Consider the following 19,929-nt stretch of genomic DNA (forward strand, 5'->3'; position numbering starts at 1 on the left):
TGCTTTTTTGTCTTACTGTAATGCACCTTCATTCATACTCTATTTTTGAGTATTTCCCATTTACCAGAAGGGCATGCATAGTAAAATTTCATTGTATTGAGTAAACATTTGAATCTTGAAAATAATGTCCATCCATGCTTTATACTCAGTTGTCTACATATATGTGAGTGTGTGTGTTATACCTGCCACAGAACAGCATGCTCAGACCAGAAATAATGAGGACTGTCCCTATGACCCTGCACCAGCCCAGAAGAACCGCATCCAGGCTCTCTATAATGAGAGCTCTCAGCCTTGCCCACAAGGTGCTTCCCTGGGAAACTCGTGCAATGCTGTCTGGAGTCTCTTGGTCAGATTTCTGGTTTCACTCTTCAAGTTTCACAGAATTTAATTTCCTAAGTTTTAGTCTGTTGGATTCTTCCATTCTAATTTGTAGTCCATTGGAGATTCATTTCTTAGTTCGCAGGTAACAGAAGTCCTCCTGGTTCAGGTTTCCCAGTTCCTGTATAATGGTTCCCATCTACTGCCTGATCAATTCCCATATTCACTAATCCCCTGCGCTTGAGTCCTTTCTCACACGTCTCGATCTGGAGAAGTGACCCATCAGCATCACTGGCTGTATTTCTTATTAAAAATTTGAGAAAAAAGCCATAAAATGCATCCAGCTTAAGAACATTATGATCATTCACAGCAAATAATATGGACTATCTAGTATAAGGCCTCGAGGTGTACGTGCCGTCCGGCTCAGTATAAGGCCTCGAGGTGTACGTGCCGTCCGGCTCAGTAGAAGGCCTTGGCACATACGTACCATCCAGCTCACTATAAGACCTCAGCCCATATGTACTGTCTGACTCATTATAACGCGTCGGCAGGTACGTACCATCCCGCTCTGTATAAGACCTCAGCAGGTATGTACCATCCGGCTCAGTATAAGGCCTCAACAGGTATGTACCATCCGGCTCAGTATAAGGCCTCAGCAGGTATGTACCATCCGGTTCAGTATAAGGCCTCAGCAGGTCTGTACCATCCGGTTCAGTATAAGGCCTCAGCAGGTATGTACCATCAGGCTCAGTATAAGGCCTCAGCAGGTCTGTACCATCTGGCTCAGTATAAGACCTCAGCAGGTCTGTACCATCCGGCTCAGTATAAGGCCTCAGCAGGTATGTACCATCAGGCTCAGTATAAGGCCTCAGCAGGTCTGTACCATCTGGCTCAGTATAAGACCTCAGCAGGTATTTACCATCCGGCTCAGTATAAGTCCTCAGCAGGTTTGTACCATCCGGCTCAGAATAAGGCCTTACGTGTTATTCTTTGCCACTTCATGAAGTTGATTGTTTGGCATGAAGTTGTTGAGTGGTCCTTTTTCAGTTTGAAATTACCACACCGGCATTCAGTGCTCATAGTTGACATGTTGAATGCAGACAAAATGGGCTTGGATAAAGGTCTAAGTGACTCTGACAAGGGCCAATTCATTATGGCCAGACCACTGGTTCCGATCATCTGCGAAATGGCTATACTTGTGGGGGTGCTCTCAGTCAATCACGGTGAGTACCTAATGAGAGTGGTCTGAGGAGGGAAATACTACTTACAGTACCACCAACAGGATGGTGGACAAACAGGTAACCTACATTATCCTTTCTGCTATGAACTAACAGAAGGGCTAATGTGCCACAAATGCCAGATAATTTTAATGGTGATCACGGGAGTAATAGCCAGTTTTGGCCAGTCAGAGTGCCCATGCTGACGCCTATCCAGTGTCGAAAACACTTTAAATGAGCACAAAAACATTGGAACTGGACTTTGGCACAATGGAAAAAAGTCACCTGGTCCGATGAATCCCACGTCCTATAACATCATGTGGACGGACAGGTACTGTATGTGTCAAGCATCTGTGGGATGCATCTGTCTGCCAAGGCTGATCCATGATTACACAGCCCCATACACAGCAGGGCTAAAGACACTCATCAGTGTAAATGAAAAATGTATCGTTCAACATATTTCAGTTCCCTTATGTAGCTGTGGACTTTGCCTATTTCCACACAATTCTTTTCACCTTTTCATAATCTCTCTTTCTGTTTTTCTTTCTCCTTGCCTCTGTGTAATGAATCACCGGGTCTTTACTAAACTCCAGAGCCGCTCTGCAGCTTCAGTCCTACAAGTAAACTGGAGTGAGACCGATTTATGGCTTCTATGGATTTCCATTGCTTTTCAACAAAACAGTGAGAGCCTAATCCCATTTAGCTGATTCTGCATTTGACAAATTGTCATAATCACTTTAGAATAGGTGCATTCTTAATGCCACATTCTAGACCATGTGAGTAAAAATGACATATATGTGTACATTATATTATATTCTTTCGTTGGCCTGTTTGTGAAATAGTATATATTTTTCAATCATTTCATGTTCTGAAGTGATTGCGGAGAAAAGTATTCAACAAGAAATATTAATGGATCACGATTATTGAGAGAAGGAACGTTGGATGTTTACAGCAAAACACTGACAGTGTTCTCATTGTCAACAAGCAAATACCATTACATTTTAACAGTAGTCAAAGAAAGTACACAGGTACCCACAAAGGTAGAGAAGGAGAAACTAGCTAGCCATAGCTAGCATATGGTGGTACATCATTGGTCAGCCAGCCAAAAAGATTCCAGTGTTTTCATTTTACACATGGTTTATATTGCGAGTGCATTGGAATAAGGATCAGGCAGGGTCAATATCAATACCTGAAATATAAGGTCACACCTGTATTACATGAACAAATAATGATAGATAGATATGCATGTACTGTTGTGTTTCAGTAGTCCTTTTGTGAATTAAGATGTGGGAAAGTAATTGACATTAAAAACAAGTGCTCACATTCTTGATTATTTTGTCATTTTACAAGACCGGAGTTAAGGAGATGTTGTTTAATGTTCACATTCGTAGGGTTGTCAACTTCAGTCAGGTGGCTGACGTGAGATTTTCAATTCAAGACAAGTCTGCACACACAGGCACATGCATTTACATATATGCATTTACAGTTTTATTTTATATGCATTTACACATGCATTTACATATATATAACAGCTTTATTACCTTGCAAGTAGTCTGGAGTGTCTGGCAACAACCCTAACGCTTTTGATTTTGCTGATTTTAGGTTTATGATGGAAAAATATAGATTTGCCGTAAGATTTCCTCCGCGAGTGTGAGTCTGAATGAGCGAGTATCATACCAGATGCATGAGAGTTGGCAACCCGGCATTTGTGATTTTTGTCATGTAACAAGACCTGAGTTAAGGGGATGACGTTTGAAGTGTTTGGGTTTTTGCTTTGGGGTTTTACTGTTCCCTTTTCCAGATCTAACAAAAATGTGAGCACTATTAAACCATGAGGCCTGGCTTTTTGGATCGGCTTCACAAAATAACAAAGTCTTGCATTGTTAGTTGTGTCTGTTTCCTAAGTGAAAATCGTTCTTCCCTCAAAAACAGTGTGTGAATCCCTCAGCATTACAGCTTTAGACACCCTGTTTAGTGTGAACTCACTGTCCAGGCATCAGTGCAGCATTCGTCACTCTTTCCACCTCTATTCTTCCTCCTAGATATGTTACCATGCCAACCTTTTGGTTCTCTCACTCACCTCCAGCTCCTGACTTTGCCTGTCTACTTAACTCCATTTTAAAATGGATCAAATTAAATCCTATTTGATATTTTCCCCCAGTCTGCTTTTTGTAGACAGGCTTTAGAAGAGTTATTCGTTTTCACCCTTTTTTGTCAGAGGTCACAGGAGGGGCTCACAGTGTAGGTCATGTTTCGATGCAGCACCCCCACCCCCACCCCCCTGGACTACTTCTTCCTCTACAGGACTTTGTTGCTGTGTACCTCTATTGACAGGGGTGTCAGGCCCCTGATATGTTTGCTTCTTTGCTTTGAAACTCCGTTTGCGGGATTATCTGACTATTGACATGGTAGGATTAGAGTGTGTGAAACAAGCCAAGTTTATCAGTTCCAGTGCCCCACAGCCGACTTGCAGAGAAGCGTTAATCCCTAAAAGTAGAACCTGTAAGACTGTATTCCAGAAAAAAAATACATACGCCATTTCCTCACTCTTTTTGTTCAGTAAAATTTTGTTCATTTTGTTCAGCTCCCTGGGCGCTGCTACGGGTGGCTGTCCTTCGCGGACAGCTTACTCTACAAAAGAGCAAGTTGAGGGAGGCGTAAAAACAATGTCCCCACGGGGATTAATAAAGTGTAAAATAGCAAATATATACAAACAATGCAAGCAACAACTGACAAATAAATTCACGCAGCTAATAGACAGGATAACTTTTTGATTGTGTATGGAATTGATTAAGCTGTCTGAGGCCCTCTTATCTGTCTGCCTTTGGTTTCTATGGCAATAGCCCACACTTGTAAGCACACTGCAAACTACCACCGGTATAATACACTGGGGTTTGGCAGGTGAGGTGCGAGTAGCGGAATGTAGGCCTGTTCACTCCTGACCCTCATTCCCTGATGGGCACTGTGGAAATCACATTCATTTTCCCCTACATTAATTGTAGCTATTATTAACACAACTGTGCAATCAGAATCCCAGTCACCTGGAAAGGATTTCCCTGTCACTCAAGGGTATATTACAGCATGGGCATCTTCGAAGGTACCCAAGGCTTCTGTGCCTGCCGGATGCATCGTGAGATAGGAAATGTCTGCTGCTCCCTGCTGGTGGGCTCAGCGGGGAAGCGCTGTGTTACATGCATGGCTTCAGCTGGCTGTTTTCATTTACGTTACATTTTTGTGGCATTGGGGAGAGGCCACTGCCGCCGCTGCTCCCCTGGCCGTTATCTCCGGCACTGGCCGTCCATCCACAGGAGCGTCAGTCGTGGCAGGACTCTCCATGTAGCTGCTAGCAGTACTCTACTGTAGATTACTAAGAAATGAATCTCTACACATAATGGGTGTGCTGGGAGGGGGGGGGGGCTCAGGCTTCTAATCTCTCACTTTCACATAGTCAGCAGCTCTGGCTCCTTCACCCCCCCCACCCGAAAAGCTCCTCTGCCTCCCACTTCTACGTCGTCCCAAACCCACGGGCGGGATGTTAATCAGACTGGCTTCGCTACAGCTGCCGCTCTGCCGTGTCGTGGCTCATCGCGCCGGCCTAAGAAGTACAGTGAGAGCTGGCCGGGCTCCGCCCAGAGCAGAGCTGTATCTATTTATCGGAAAATGACATTGCAGCACCGGGGCTACGGCTCATAATTTGGTTTTGGCTTTGCGTGCTTTGAAGTCTACATGGGAGGAGTCCCGCAAGCAATCGCTGTAATTATCCTGAAGAAAAAAAAACAGAAGCAGATCCTCAGAAATTTAGAAGAAGCAAGAAGAGAGAAGTGAACACTGTATACTTAACCTTGGGCAGCTGTACGTAATCTCAGTTTGAGATCATGTGCGAATACCTGTAACTGGGAATGGTGCAATAATCACATCTGGCAACGAGTCGAAGCAATTGATACAAACGGCCCCGACGGGTGACATGAAAAAGTAGACCTATGGGGATACACAATAATTATGACAGGACGTGCTAACCTGAGATGAAGTGCCAGTGTGGGATTTATGATGATCATTAGATCACGCCTGGATCATTACGCATGTTATGTCCATGTTCCAGAGCAGTATTTATGAGCTGCGTAGTACGGCATGCTACATAGACTGCCATGATTTATGACCCGTTATAGTCTGTGCCTCGGAAAACTGGGACTTTGTCCTTTCTGGTGGTCATCTTTGACAACCTAACCCCCCAAGGAGGCTCCTGTTGCTCTGATTCACTCCTTCCTGGGCTGCAGGGCTTGTCATTTTCACAGATGATAAACTCAGCTATACTGCATTCAAGCAGTAGGCAGGAGGGCAAACATAGATCAGCCAGTCAAGCGAGGTCTTTGTCAGAGAACTCCACTGGCCGTTGGAGCATGGTCCCACAGGGGCAGAATCATCCCTGGACCTTTCTGGTCACTGCTGAGCAATGGCACGAGATAAACATTTGAACACAGCAGGAATAGGCCTCTGCACGCCTGATCAGAGGCTGATTTGTTATAGTTAATGAAAAGTAAAACTAAGAATGAAAAAACAATTTTAACTTAAGTAAAAATAAAAATGACAGTTAAAAAAAAACTACATAAAAACTACAATGAGCAGTGCAACACAAACTAAAACGAAAAAGGAATGCAGGTAAAATCAGCTTCGTTTTCGTTTTTAACCCGTCAATTTGCACTGTGGTTGTGGGTTGCAATTAACGTCATACCGTACCGCCCACAGGAAGCTAAGGCCGTCGTCCGCCATGTTGGTGCATCTGGTCGAGGTCCTCTTATATACCGTTTTTCCGCGTTCGTCAAGGTTGTGTGTGCTGTTTTCGGCCGGACTAACAACAGTATTCGCGACAAAGGTAAGGGTTTCTTTAGGATTCCAAAAAATTGTAAGTAACCGTGATCCAGAGAGGCGAGATTACGTTTTATCTTCTGAGCAACGCTGCACATTTTCTCTGTCTCTCAGAGTACGTTTACATGCACAGGTAAATCATGCCATGACTACACCATTTAATAGGACTGCTGTCCTTGTGCCAGTGTACATGCATAGGAGGGGAATCGATTTAGTGAGCGAAGTATGTCCCACTCTGCTACAATAGGTGACAATATGGCTCCTTTCAACTAATTAGTATCGGGCTTTTTCCGGTTAACCTATGGAGCGCATAGGCAAGTGTGAGTCCGATTCAGCGTATACATTCAGCAGCAAGTCGACTCCCAATCGTTTTATCTAGGTGTCTTAGTCCGACTTCCAGAAATTCGATTTAGTACGATTTCAGTCGGACTAACGCGTTTACATATACTTTACAAGTCCAGTTTTAGTCGGACTAACACAGTAATTCGATTTTCTTACTCTGCAAGTAAACGTACGGACAGACAAGGGCATATGTGCTGTGCAGTGGTTATATAAATGAAAATGCACTCCATTATGTTAATTTTTTGTTAAAATATGACTGTTTTTAAATGGGCAGCTTTGTTTAATGGCTTGCCATTCGATTTATGTTTATTAATTATGCTTATTTCTTATTTCTCCTTATTCCTATGCCTGTTGTCACGGTTAGAACAACTACTGGCATTGCATATTACTGTTAGAATCTTTCACACATTCAATGTTGAGTGAAATGTTATTGAATTATGTTACTGAATCATTTTATACCTGGTTTGATCAGTTGCTAGGCGAGCTTCTTGATAAAAAATGGCAGTCCATTCAAGAGGTGGCGCTGTCTGACCCGGTAAATCTGGTGGCACTGTCTGACCCGGCAAAGCCGTATGCACATGGCCTTGAAGAATGGACCACCTATAACACTGAACACCAGTGTAGTTTTCATGCAGTCTGAATTATTCTCAAAGCTATAACTTGTAAAATATGCTAGGACAAAAATACAATGTCCCTCTTTCCCAGGCGCGTTTTTCCCTTTTCACACCCCCACATCCCATCGCTGAAAACATAGGGAGCACTTCGCATTCTTCTGTGTCGGGCAGTTACCCACACAGGCCTGCCATAGATGTCCTGACCCCGAAATAAACTTTTTGCTTTCGTTGTTAAATTGTTTCCTGTTTTGTGAGCCTGCCCTGACTCAATAGCGAGCCTCACAACTGCATGCCCTGTCTTCCCCAAGCTAGTCATTCATCTGTATCGATTTTACCTTCGATTGCCTCCCTGACCAGCCCCCTTTCTCAGGGAAATAAAAGGGCTCGCCATCAGTGCAGTGCATCCACTGTTCATTAATGACAATATAAAAAGCAGTCTCTGGTTCTGCCTTGTCACAGCATATTGGTTCCCTTGCTAGGAAGCAAGTGCTTTTCACCATTACTGGGCACAATGCAGACCTGTTCACACCCTACAGCTCCCGCTTCCCATTCCTCTTGCTCTGTGACCAACAGACGTCACATTCTTCTCTTTCTTATTTATGGCTGAAAAAAGCCCGTGGATTACATCCCACTGCCCAGCGTGGCGCAGGGCAGCCGGCGGACACAGCGCCTCCCACCTGTTCTCATTGTTTTCTTGCAGGGTTGAAGGGGTGATATTTACAGGTTGTGTGACTGGCAGGATAGCAGGAATAGTGATGAGGTCTGGCAAGGCCGCCTCGCATCAGAGCGTCCATGAGGGACTGTACCTGCAGTCTGCCACAGATGCCTCCGTGAGTTATTTCTTACCAATCCACCACTGTCACCTTTACTGTTTAATGTACTTTAACATGAGCTATATTTATCTTGCACTTCTTCTTGCTATTTTCCTGTTATTTTACAAAAAGATCAACCATGCATTAGTGAGAACATGTCGCCCTCTAGTGGTTGCGCTTTTTGTGCGCTTTATTTTAGTTTTCTAGATTGCTTTGGCACCTTTCATGAAACATATTTAACATTCTTATGAGCATAAGAGCATTTCTAAGCACAGTTCATGCATATAGCACAGCACTATGGTTTATGTCTTAACAGGAAATAATTCCACCATTGAGAATTAGTCAGTGCCATCAAAATGAAAAGTACAATCAGCATTGATTTACAGTTTCTCTCGATTACTTTGTGGCATTTCTCAAATGGCAATTAACATTTGCCAAACAACAAGTGTAATCCCTGGCCCACGATATCACTCCTGCACAGCAGAACATAATTTCTAATTGCTACACAAATTTTCAAATGTGGGTTGTACAATTGTCATCATTTGGCACTATTTTCAGTTGCTTTAGTCTTGTTGGTCAAAATAGATTATGTAGTTTCCCATTGTAATAAATTTACACCCAAAACTGTATATGTCTGTGATCATCGTGTTAGTCACCACATGCAGAACAGTTAACCAAGCTTTGAGAATGATGTAAAAATGCATCCCATAAACTGCAGTGATACAGCATTGTTGTGTTTTTGGTTCACACAGTAAATGGTTTTGTTTTCAGTTTTTGTTTTGCCTTGTTGCTGTTTTTGTGTTCTACAGTGCTGTGTGACTTTTTTGTTTGCTATTGTACTGTGACCTGAGATCTGAAGGAGTTACATGTGCATTCGAGTGCTTCCTCTTGCCAGTGAACTGTACACACTGTAATGTAGAGCCTTGCAGTGTTGAAACTGGTGTCTCTGACATGAATAAGTATCAGTTTGTAAAATGATCAGTCAGTGACCATGAGAAAGTGGGAACCAACCATCATTTAGAATTGTGCGCTGACATACTCATGATATATGTAAGCATCTCATGGTTAAGACGATGCTGATTGTATTTTTCATTTTGATGGCACTGACTAATTCATTGGTGGAATTATTGCTTTTGAGACATGAGTTGATTATTTTTGGTTACAGTCTTTTCCAGCTAAACCATTGTGTTAAACTGTATGCATTAACTATTCTTAGAAATGTTCTTATAGTCCTGAGAATGTTAAGTATGTTTCATGAAAGGTGCCAAAGCAATCGAGAATGACTAATAAGTTATGTTTCTACATGACACAATATTTAATAAGTAATAGAAAAATCAGTAATTTTGTCTGTGAAATTGTTCTAAATCTAAAATAGTAATAACTACCTTTCACATGCACACATTTTCCAGAAACTTCTCTACTTAGGGAATATATAAGCTGTGTTAATAGATGCAAAATGTGGATCATTATCAACTCATTCAAAGGCTCTTCCATGGGCACCACTACGCCGAGGCTCTGAGGCAGGCTCTTCCATGGGCACCACTACGCCGAGGCTCTGAGGCAGGCTCTTCCATGGGCACCACTACGCCGAGGCTCTGAGGCAGGCTCTTCCATGGGCACCACTACGCCGAGGCTCTGAGGGAGGCTCTTCCATGGGCACCACTACGCCGAGGCTCTGAGGGAGGCTCTTCCATGGGCACCACTACGCCGAGGCTCTGAGGCAGGCTCTTCCATGGGCACCACTACGCCGAGGCTCTGAGGGAGGCTCTTCCATGGGCACCACTACGCCGAGGCTCTGAGGGAGGCTCTTCCATGGGCACCACTACGCCGAGGCTCTTCCATGGGCACCACTACGCCGAGGCTCTGAGGGAGGCTCTTCCATGGGCACCACTACGCCGAGGCTCTGAGGCAGGCTCTTCCATTGGCACCACTACTATGCCGAGGCTCTGAGGCAGGCTCTTCCATGGGCACCACTACGCCGAGGCTCTGAGGGAGGCTCTTCCATGGGCACCACTACGCCGAGGCTCTGAGGTAGGCTCTTCCATGGGCACCACTACTATGCCGAGGCTCTGAGGCAGGCTCTTCCATGGGCACCACTACGCCGAGGCTCTGAGGCAGGCTCTTCCATGGGCACCACTACGCCGAGGCTCTGAGGCAGGCTCTTCCATGGGCACCACTACGCCGAGGCTCTGAGGCAGGCTCTTCCATGGGCTCCACTATGGCCGTTTCTCCCTCATGCCACCCTGTTTTATTGTCAAAATGCAGCTGTGCTCTGGTCTATATTATACCCTTCATACTTCTTTATTTAATTAGTTCAGACATATAACCACAACCTAGTAAGATTCCCCATGTCAGTTGTTCGCCCCAAAACAGTTTCAGAGGAACAAAGCATTAAACAAGAACACATCTTACAGAAAAAAAAGTCATTTTTATATGTTTTGTTTAATTTTTTTTAAACAAAGCCAAAAAAAAAGGTTTTTGCCAGTATTAGTTGTGCAAAGCCTTCTGGCTGTTCCTGTGACATTCCGCAGACCAGGCTGAACGTGACAATGGTGGCGCAAGAGCAGGATGATAGTCAAAAACACAGAACCCTGATGTCTGTTATTAACCTGGGACCATTTACTGGTGCAGCATTTTGTTTACTGCCCTCTACAGGAGAGACCAGGCACTTCCTGATCTAAATTTTTTTATGCAGTATTAATTTTATCAGTCTAAAACCTTGAAAAACACGCCTCAAAAACATTTTACAATGCCTCATTTTAAAGATAATGACGCTGATGTACAAGAGAGACTTGTATTACAGGGTTTGATCTGGACTGCATTTGCTTAAGCCAGACACTCGGAGATGTGGTTAAATGTGAGCTCACTGGGGTAACAGACGAGCATCTTAGGTGCTAACGTGTCCAACTCTGCACACATCCTATGTCTGGGATAAGTAGTCCAGTACGATGCGGAGGTGGCCAAGGCGATCCTTCAGTGATGTGAGGGACAGAACATTGGTCTTATAGGTTGGGTCCAGCTGCAGGCCTGACAGCAGCCACCAGCACCAGGCAGGCCCATCAGAAGATGCCTGTGATGGTCCCGGAGACACACCGGGAACATGCAGGAAGGAGAACAAGGGTCAAGGGTGCCAACATGAGGAGGGTGGACAGTACTGAGGGATGGCGGCCAGTGGGCCGGAAGGGGAGCTACCACGTCTACTGGTGCAGAACATTATTAATTGAACATCATGACAAGGTACTAACTGTAAAAGGTTCATTACGGGTTTGGGGCCCCAATTACGGATGAAGAATATCCTCCAATATCACAGTCATCCTCAAGGGAAAACTGTCATCCATCATGCTCTCATCTGTTTGTGCCTGTGTGGAGGGTTTGGCTTTAAAGACCAGAGTGCAAACATTGTACAGTCCTTTAGCTTCACAAACACTGCCCCCTACTGGCAGGCTGTAAAGCCCTGTACTTCATGCCACTTCACACCCTTCTGTGAGCTCACCTGGATGTCGTGCTCCCTCTCTGGCATTGGCCCGTACTGCCTGCGGATCTGCGTCTGCTCCGGCACCCCCAGCCCCCGGTACCAGTCTTGGGTCTGCTGGAACACGCTGTCATGAAGACTCTGCAGCACCTGCAGATCTGCACCCTCCACCTTTGAGGGGAGGCCAAAGCCCAGAAACACAAAGAGGCAGGACTCCCATTAGAGCCAGCGCACACACAAGCACCCTGTCTATCTCCATCACCTGTAGAAATGTATAGGTAAAGTAAAGGGAGGCACATCCACTTTGGGTGCGACATCTAGCACGGTGCTAACCTTCTGATCTTCTAGGTATTCGATGTCCGCAGTGTGGTAGCCATCCCTCTTCCCCCTGCTCAGTACCCGGAAGCGACTCCCCCCAACTGTGTCCACGTAGGACCGCCCGTCCGGAAGGGGGTCCAGGCCCAGGATCTCTAGGATGCAGCCGCAGTCGGCAAACCTGCAGGTGCATGAGAAACGGGCATGTCACCGTGGTGATGGCGTCACACGCCACGCCCATCCGTGTAATCCAACGGGACACTTAACCCCTCACTGGACTCATAGGTGCACATGCCAAACCGTCTGGTTCCTGTCTCCATACAGCGGCGCATCATGAGCCGGTAACGGGGCTCGAAGACGTGGAGGGGACACGGCAGTCCGGGAAAAGCCAGCGTACATACGAAGATGGGAACATCCCTGGTCAGACTGGAAGGCAGCGAGGTATATAACCATTAAATTGGCTTAATTATATATTTACATAATATTAATTATATATAGTGTATGATCTACATTATACGTACAGGTAGTTCTCGATTTTATGAGCTAATTCGTTCCAAATTATTGCTCGTTAATCGAGAACTCATACAGCGGGAGGTACTTTCCCATGGAAATGATATAAAAATTATGACTCTGGCTCCAACCAGAACATTTTTAGCACAAATGTTTGCTAAATAAACAAAGGAAAAACAAATGTATTATTAGAATTAGCATTTAATCAAAAACATACGCACGTTTAAACGAACAAAAACATCCTTGGAGAAAATCAAAAACCACATCTTTGTTATAACTGTAACATTCAGTCAGTTTTGGTCACTGATTTTCTGCAGACGGGGTGTTTTTTTCTGAGCTGGTGGAGATCGCGCACAAACAGTGCAGAATATGAACCTGGTGTATTAACGGCATCAGGTTGGGTCATGAAAGGAAGCGGTACAAATTGGGCACCATCGTAAAATATGCTGTAAAATGTAAGGCTAAGCATGCACAATGCAAGGTACAAATCGGACCTCACAGTTATCTGAAAACTACTGACCTACAGACAGCGCTTCTGGGCAGCACATATTGAGCTACATTCAAATTTAAAAAAATTATGAAAAATTAAATCATAATTTTTGCCCTAGAAAATTCTTATAAAGATAACTTGTAGATCAGGAGCTCAGAAAGTGAGAACTGCCTGTACATTATATATAAAGAATATTTATAATGTACGATGTATTCGTAGCAAGTGCTTCAAGAGGAAAATATAGTTATATAAATATGGTTATATAACGAGAAACAGAAATAACACATGAACGTTAGAGAAATGCGTTCCGAACATCAGAAGGATGAGTATTGCCTCATCATTCTTAGAACCAGGTTGATGCTGTTTTCTGATTGGCTGAAGGCCTGTCAGCCCATGACAAGGCACTCACTCAGAGAGCTCGACGATCTCCGCCTCGTGCACCCGCTTCCTGTCCTCCAGCTGCCGGGGGAAGAGGCGGGACATGGTGTCTTGCAGCGCAGCTGTCAGGCTGTACTTTCTGTTTTTGAGGTACTGACAGGGCAGAGGGACAGACAGAGAAAGGGGTAGGGCCTTGGTCAACCGGGATGCATTTTAACTAGCAGAAACTGGGAAAGGGAAGCACTGAGTGGTTTTATGAAACACTATGAATGCTGTTAATGTCTTGCAGCAGTTTGTTGCTGCATGGTATAGTCTGCTGAATGTACTGCAGTGTTCCACGATGTCCACCTGTGTCATGGAGTGAGAGCTTCAGCAAACAAACACAGCAGATTATCAGGGCACCTCGTGTAGAGACTGCTTGCAGAGGGGACAACGCAGGTTGTGGTCCAGGCTTCTCTCTATGCAGTTTTTACAGAAAGTATGTCCACAAGGGGTAGTGACAGGCTCATGGAACAACCTGCGGGTAGACAGTGTCCACAGGGACATGTAAAATCACAGCGACGGCTGCAGCAGAGACCGGAATGATGCTGTTTCAGGCAATGCTTTGAACAACACATCCATTACGTTCTATCCAGCACACATGTCTCGCTATGTGAGCTAAAATGACAACACCTCTTCTACAAACCTGATGCAAAGAGGACATTCAAAGTCTGCCACGCTGAGAACGCTGTGGAGCAGGTCTCTCTCCTGTCCCGTTTGGTCCTGGGATGCTGAGGGAGATGGGAGACAGTCACCTCCTATGAAGAATGATGCATCCCTATCGGCAGAAGCGTGTAACAGCCGGCCATGCATAACCATGACTGTGTGTCTGCACATGCAAGATGGGGAACAATCATGTGAGGAGTCAGTGGGGCAGGCATGCATGTGGAGTTAAGAATCTCTGCACACGTCCGGAAGGTTGTCGGTTCAAATCCCATGGCTGGCAGAGCAGTGATATCACCATTGAGCCCTTAAGCCAAAAGCAGCTCCAGAGATGCGGGATTAATGGCTGCCCCTGTGTGCTCTGCCCAGGCTTCGCTCTCACCTGCACATGTGTGACCGTGTGTCTCACAGAGAGCATGATGGGTATACAGTAAGTGAAAAGAATCAAAGTTCTCCTACAAACTGCTTACCACCATTCAGCTCACTTTTGCAAGAGACCCTTGAGCTTTGGCCACTAACAGCCACCACACTAACTATTAAACAAACTCATTCCTTCCTTAGGAGATGTAGAAGCAGCATGTTCTGCTAACAGGCTAGACAGCTACAATACTAATGTTATATGTAACCATGAAGCAATCTTAGCCCAGGGGTTCCAGGAAAAGAAAGCAAATCATGGACAGGAAGTCTAGCATAACGTTTTCCTAAGCTGACCAGCTTGCTCAGCACAAAGGCCACCCCTGATCACATGTACTCACACAAATGGCAACCTTTCTATCTCATATCCACCATGCAGAGGACATCCCCTTACCCTTTCTCAGCCTGTCATCTCTCCTCCTCGGTAGTCCCTCGTCATCCTCAGTGGCAGGGAGGAAGGCCCCAGCCTGGCTGAGGCAGCACTCGGAGCGGAAGGTCCTCTTCACGGGACTTGCAGCCTGGTGCCGGGAGGGTATGGGATGCTCGGAAAGGGAGGCCTCTGCTCAGAGAGCACACACAAGCAGGAAAGGCAAGGCACCTCACCTCATCCTGCTCTTCATCTGGACAGAGCCCGGGCGCGTCCCCGGAGGCGGGCCCTACGGAGCAGCTGGCGGCACAGGGCCTGTGGATGTGCTCTGAAACCACCTGCAGGAGTTGGGGAACCTCCTCTGGGACCCTCGCTCCCTCTGCCTCCAAAATCTGGCCAAGAAAACAGTGATGACCAGACGGGACCCACTATATCACCTATAGACAGGAGGGGGGAGGAGCTGAAAACCATGAGCCGCCAGTCACATGACTCTGGGTGACAAGCAATGAGGTCACCAATGGGAAGCGCTTGACAGGGCATGGCAGCTCCACCTACAAAGCTCTCACAGGACTAATTACTGCAGAATTATTAAGTCTTAATAACTTTAAATGATCCTGGGGCTGAAAGACATTGTTATTATAATGTGCTGTCTGCCAAATTCTTCATTAGATACTAAACTCTTAGAAACACTGTGCTTGGCTCTGCACAAGAGTAGTTAGTTCAGCTGGGACTACAGACACATTTCCAGATATAGGGATGTAAAATCTCACGTTCTTGATCTGGTCCTTGGCCAGGAAAAAATCAGTCTGCAGCTGGAGGCATCGATGGTACTGAACCAAGGCTTCCCTTTGTCTTCCCATATCTGCCAGGATGTTCCCTTTCCTGAAGAATCCCTGCACAGAAGTCAGGGCCAATCGCATTGCATTATTCTGGGTGGGCGGTAGACTTGCTACCACAGGGAAAGCCATGACCTATGCGGATTGCTGCTGGTTAAGCTGGTCTGGTTAAGCGGGCCTAGTTAAGCGGGCCTGGTTAAGCTGGCCTGGTTAAGCGGGCCTGGTTAAGCGGGCCTGGTTAAGCGGGCCTGGTTAAGCGGGCCTGGTTAAGCGGGCCTGGTTAAGATGGCCTGGTTAAGCGGGCCTAGTTAAGCGGGCCTGGTTAAGATGGCCTGGTTAAGTGGGCCTGGTTAAGCTGGCCTGGTTAAGCGGGCCTGGTTAAGATGGCCTGGTGAAGCGGGCCTGGTTAAGCACCCATCTCACCTCACTCCAGGTAGGGTGCAAACGGCAGACATCATCCAGGTCCTGCAGGGCATCTGGCAGCCGCTGCAGACCCGCAGAGGCTTCCGCACGCAGTACCTTCAGGCCAACGTCGTGTGAGGCTGCACAAGGCGTGTGTGTGTCGGGGGGGGGGGGACCACAGGAGAGGGAGTGGAAATATGACACAGAGCTATAAGTAATCTAGCTGTAAGTATCAAAATTCCAGGGGCAGCAGAGTGGGATCCCTTAACCCCCCCCAAGTGGGGCCCCGAGCAAGGCCCTTAACCCCCCCCCAAGTGGGGCCCCCGAGCAAGGCCCTTAACCCCCCCCCCCCAAGTGGGGCCCCCGAGCAAGGCCCTTAACCCCCCCCCAAGTGGGGCCCCCGAGCAAGGCCCTTAACCCCCAAGTGCCCCAGGGACTCTGACCCCTCTTTCTCAAAAATGAGATGCTAAATAAATAAAATATAATGAATGTAAATATCATATTCAGATCCATTTTGAGCACAGCATACTTTTTGAACTGTATGTGCATTTGAGAGCCTCCCTAAAATGGAGCTTGCAGATTCTTCAAATGTAAATTTGAAGCCTTATTCCTCCATGCCACCAGCACAGATTGTGCATGTAGGCCTAAGGCGTGCCGCTCAGCAGGTCTCCCCTGGGGGAGGACATGATTCTGGGAAGAAGAAGCTGCCGTGATTATCTCCTGCAGGAAACAACACAGGGCAGTGCACCAGAATGACAAGGCAACAAGAGGCACAAGAGGTGAGTGACTCATCAGAATAGCTTTGGTGTCGCTAAGAGTTACACTTGGTTGGGAAAAATACATTTTAAAACATTCAGCCTAGGTTACTGTTGCGACAAATGAGGAAATGAAGATTATGTAAGCCAGAGTGAGAACAGAAATCATTTTGACGAAAATACCAAAAGGACGTCGTCTGCATTTCCATTAAGAGAATATTCAGTATTCTTCATGGAAGTATGTCTGTCTGGACCTCTATCTCTCCATGTTGCCTGAAATAGCACCTGATAAGCCCAAATCATCATTTTCCCCATCTAAACCCCACAACAGGCTTGCAAATGGAAAGCTTTAAATCCTGACTGATACTGGGGGTATGTTGAGTACATGCGCTGGCCTTTACCACTGCATCCTAGGTGGTCAGCCATCATTCATGCACCCACTTCCTGCCAGCCCTAAAAGACAGACTTCCCCAGTCTGATGTTCCGTAGAAGCAGGTCAGTTTGCACAAACCTGCAAAACCACTACAGCTGCTTCGTAATGATGATGATTATTATTATTATTATTATTATTAATAATAATATTTCAAAAACTTCCCTCTATATGTGACTGTAACCATCGAATGAATACTGGTTTCTTAGAGGCACATAGGCTACGACTCTGTTCTGTAATATCCCTGGACAGGGCGGCATAAACGGAGTTTGATTAATGTTTAGGCGGAGCTGCTTTTCAGTGCTTCCACTTTCCGAGGTCTTTTATCCAACAACAACATTCAATTATGTTATATATAAGGATTAATGAAACAATAACGAACGAGTGTGGATACAAAATTACTCACATTTTTAATCTGTCTTTCGGGAAGATATAAATGCATACGTTTTTTTTTCTTTTATCACACAAAATATTTTTGTTCAAGAAACAGACGGCGGGAGTTGCGTAAGTATTTCAACTTGTTGACGTCGGACCATTTACCGACCCTTTTACATACCTATCTCCAGTCCATCATCCGCGATCCGCAAAGCTTGCGAATAGTTGCAGGCTTTCAGACGCTCCAGCAAGCATAACTTAAGCTCTGTCTCCTCCGGACAACACTTCTCTATGATCCGACAGAGTAAGACGTTGTTCTTGACGTTTCTGATATCCCTCGGCTTCAGCTTATCTTTGCAAACTGGACACTGCGACTGCAGGCTGGTCGCTGCGCACCTCCGACAGAAAGAATGACCGCAGGACACCGTCACGGGTTCGCACATCAGGCATCGGCAAATCGGACACCCCAGCAGATCCATGCCCACTTTCGGAAGTCTGATGAAGTCAATGTCACTTGCTGTTAAAAGAAATGCATTGTATTAATGAAGGTACTGCTGTACTGAAAAGACACGACTCCAGTTAGGCTACATGTTAGGTAACTGGCAGATCCATAGCCAATGCTGCAAAAGTGTCCTACCTACATTTATCAAAAAAGCTTTCTGTCAATTTTCTTTACCTAAAATCCCCCCGGACCCGACCTTTGACTCGTGATCTCTAGTTATTCATCAACACTAGACCATGTATTGCCAACCATCACTCCAGTTGGTTTCAAAAGTGTTAAGCGCTTTCCCTTTTTTGTACAAAACAACGAGGCAGTCTCCACTTGCCGTCTTTGGTTGTAAGTCTTCCTTAAGAAGTAATTCAGCATATATTTACTTGCTTCCACGCTGTGTCATCCGTGGAGCTACTTGCGGCCAAGGCATATGGTAGTAAAGCCTGGGTTACTGTATGACAGCATCACGTTACACAAAAGACCACGTGGCAGCAATGGGCTCCTCCGGTTGGTCCGTCACTCGGCGTTACACCCTGTTGTGAAACGGGCCAGTTGGTGTTTCATAACAAAGATCAGGTGGCAGGGGTACCGTCTTTTATAATAAAGAGGTTAGCATTTACCTAGTTTCAGGCACACAAAAAAGGAAATAAATAAGGAGAGCTTGTAATGGTAACATGTGTCATGATTTTAAGGACTTGCAATCTTAAACGATGGTTTTTGGTCGCGTGACCAAGTTGTCCCTGAATTCGCCCTAAATTTTACTTGGATAAAACTTGAAATGTGTTTATAGGTTCAACGAGTTAAAGGGATACGCGAAATTTTAGTTGCATGCCATGGTCATAAGCCGTATCATATGATAAAATAGTGTATGACCAGAAACACAGTTGTTGCAGACTGTATATCTGATCTGTGTAGTGTTTATAGAAGTGTAGTGTTTATTTTCACCTTATTCACTGAATTTTTCTAATTGACTACCTTCATTAACCTGAGGCGAATAAAATATTTAGCTGCCACAAATGTAATCTCCCTTGAGCACTACTTCATTCAAATCAATGAAACCGATATAATACAAAATAAATATATCTCCAAATATATGTCCTTATAATGTATATTTATTACTTAGAGGTTAATTCAAATGCTTAACAGTAACCCCTGTTAAAAATATTTTAACTCCGATTGTCTGAAAGTCTGGCACAGGGGATTTGGATACAGCATACAGTCGTTTAGTTTAATTGAGAACCACTGAAAAGTGTAGCTTGGCTATTTAACGGCGTGAAGTGCATTTTGAGCAATTCTTAGCTTCACTGTGAAAAATCTGACGAATTATGAATATCTGTTCGCCAGTGTTATAGTGAAGTTTCAGTTTCAGAAAAAATGGAAACGTGTTATGAAACACGTAAAAAAAGTGCACTTACACAACACACTGCAACTCCTCCCACCAATGTTGTATAAGATGTTTAGTTACCTAAAGCGTTCATCATCCCTCCCTATTAAAATAGTATGTTCGTTCGTTTTGACCTATTAATTGCGAAGTATAATAGCTAACAGGATAATGATGATTATTACTACAAGTATTACTAACACCAACAACAAAAAGAATAATGTTTTTGCTAAGCACGTTTTAAAGTTTTTGCTAAGGAGGTGCTTAAGCAGCTGAAGATATTTGACTTTAGTGAATGCTGTGAGCATAACGAAATCAAAAAGCTTTCATAATTGGTAATTTCAAAGTACTGGAAAATATTTGGAGCCGCTAATATAGAAATGTTAAACGATGGAAGGAAATTAAATTAAGATGTACAAAGAGACATATAAATAGGTAAAGGG

General features: G+C 45.0%; 1 protein-coding gene and 1 long non-coding RNA gene across 4 annotated transcripts; one reads left to right on the forward strand and one right to left on the reverse strand.

Annotated features, from left to right (window-relative positions):
- Window positions 1–6,283: 6,283 nt before the first annotated feature.
- On the forward strand, window positions 6,284–10,025 carry LOC111848929 (uncharacterized). The gene is made up of 3 exons (XR_002839420.2): window positions 6,284–6,405; window positions 8,055–8,184; window positions 9,651–10,025. It is a non-coding gene; the product is annotated as an uncharacterized lncRNA (long non-coding RNA).
- A 564-nt stretch (window positions 10,026–10,589) lies between these two features.
- lonrf4 (LON peptidase N-terminal domain and ring finger 4) lies at window positions 10,590–18,593 on the reverse strand. Of its 3 annotated transcripts, none has more exons than XM_023821310.2 (13): window positions 18,440–18,593; window positions 17,794–18,129; window positions 16,074–16,192; window positions 15,585–15,707; window positions 15,051–15,206; window positions 14,842–14,965; window positions 14,017–14,101; window positions 13,734–13,848; window positions 13,363–13,484; window positions 12,221–12,379; window positions 11,972–12,134; window positions 11,660–11,809; window positions 10,590–11,236 (listed from the first exon to the last, which is right to left on the reverse strand). In XM_023821310.2, the coding sequence occupies exons 2-13, from the start codon at window positions 18,089–18,091 to the stop codon at window positions 11,087–11,089; spliced, it is 1,764 nt and encodes a 587-aa protein (XP_023677078.2). In that variant the 5' UTR covers window positions 18,092–18,129; window positions 18,440–18,593; the 3' UTR covers window positions 10,590–11,086. The 3 variants fall into 3 exon arrangements, with proteins under 3 accessions (XP_023677078.2, XP_023677080.2, XP_023677079.2); XM_023821312.2 differs by having other exon boundaries at window positions 18,489–18,584; XM_023821311.2 differs by lacking the exon at window positions 18,440–18,593 and adding an exon at window positions 18,289–18,433.
- Window positions 18,594–19,929: the final 1,336 nt, after the last annotated feature.

Source organism: Paramormyrops kingsleyae, chromosome 10, assembly GCF_048594095.1.
Source record: "Paramormyrops kingsleyae isolate MSU_618 chromosome 10, PKINGS_0.4, whole genome shotgun sequence".
Classification (NCBI taxonomy): Eukaryota; Metazoa; Chordata; class Actinopteri; order Osteoglossiformes; family Mormyridae; genus Paramormyrops; species Paramormyrops kingsleyae.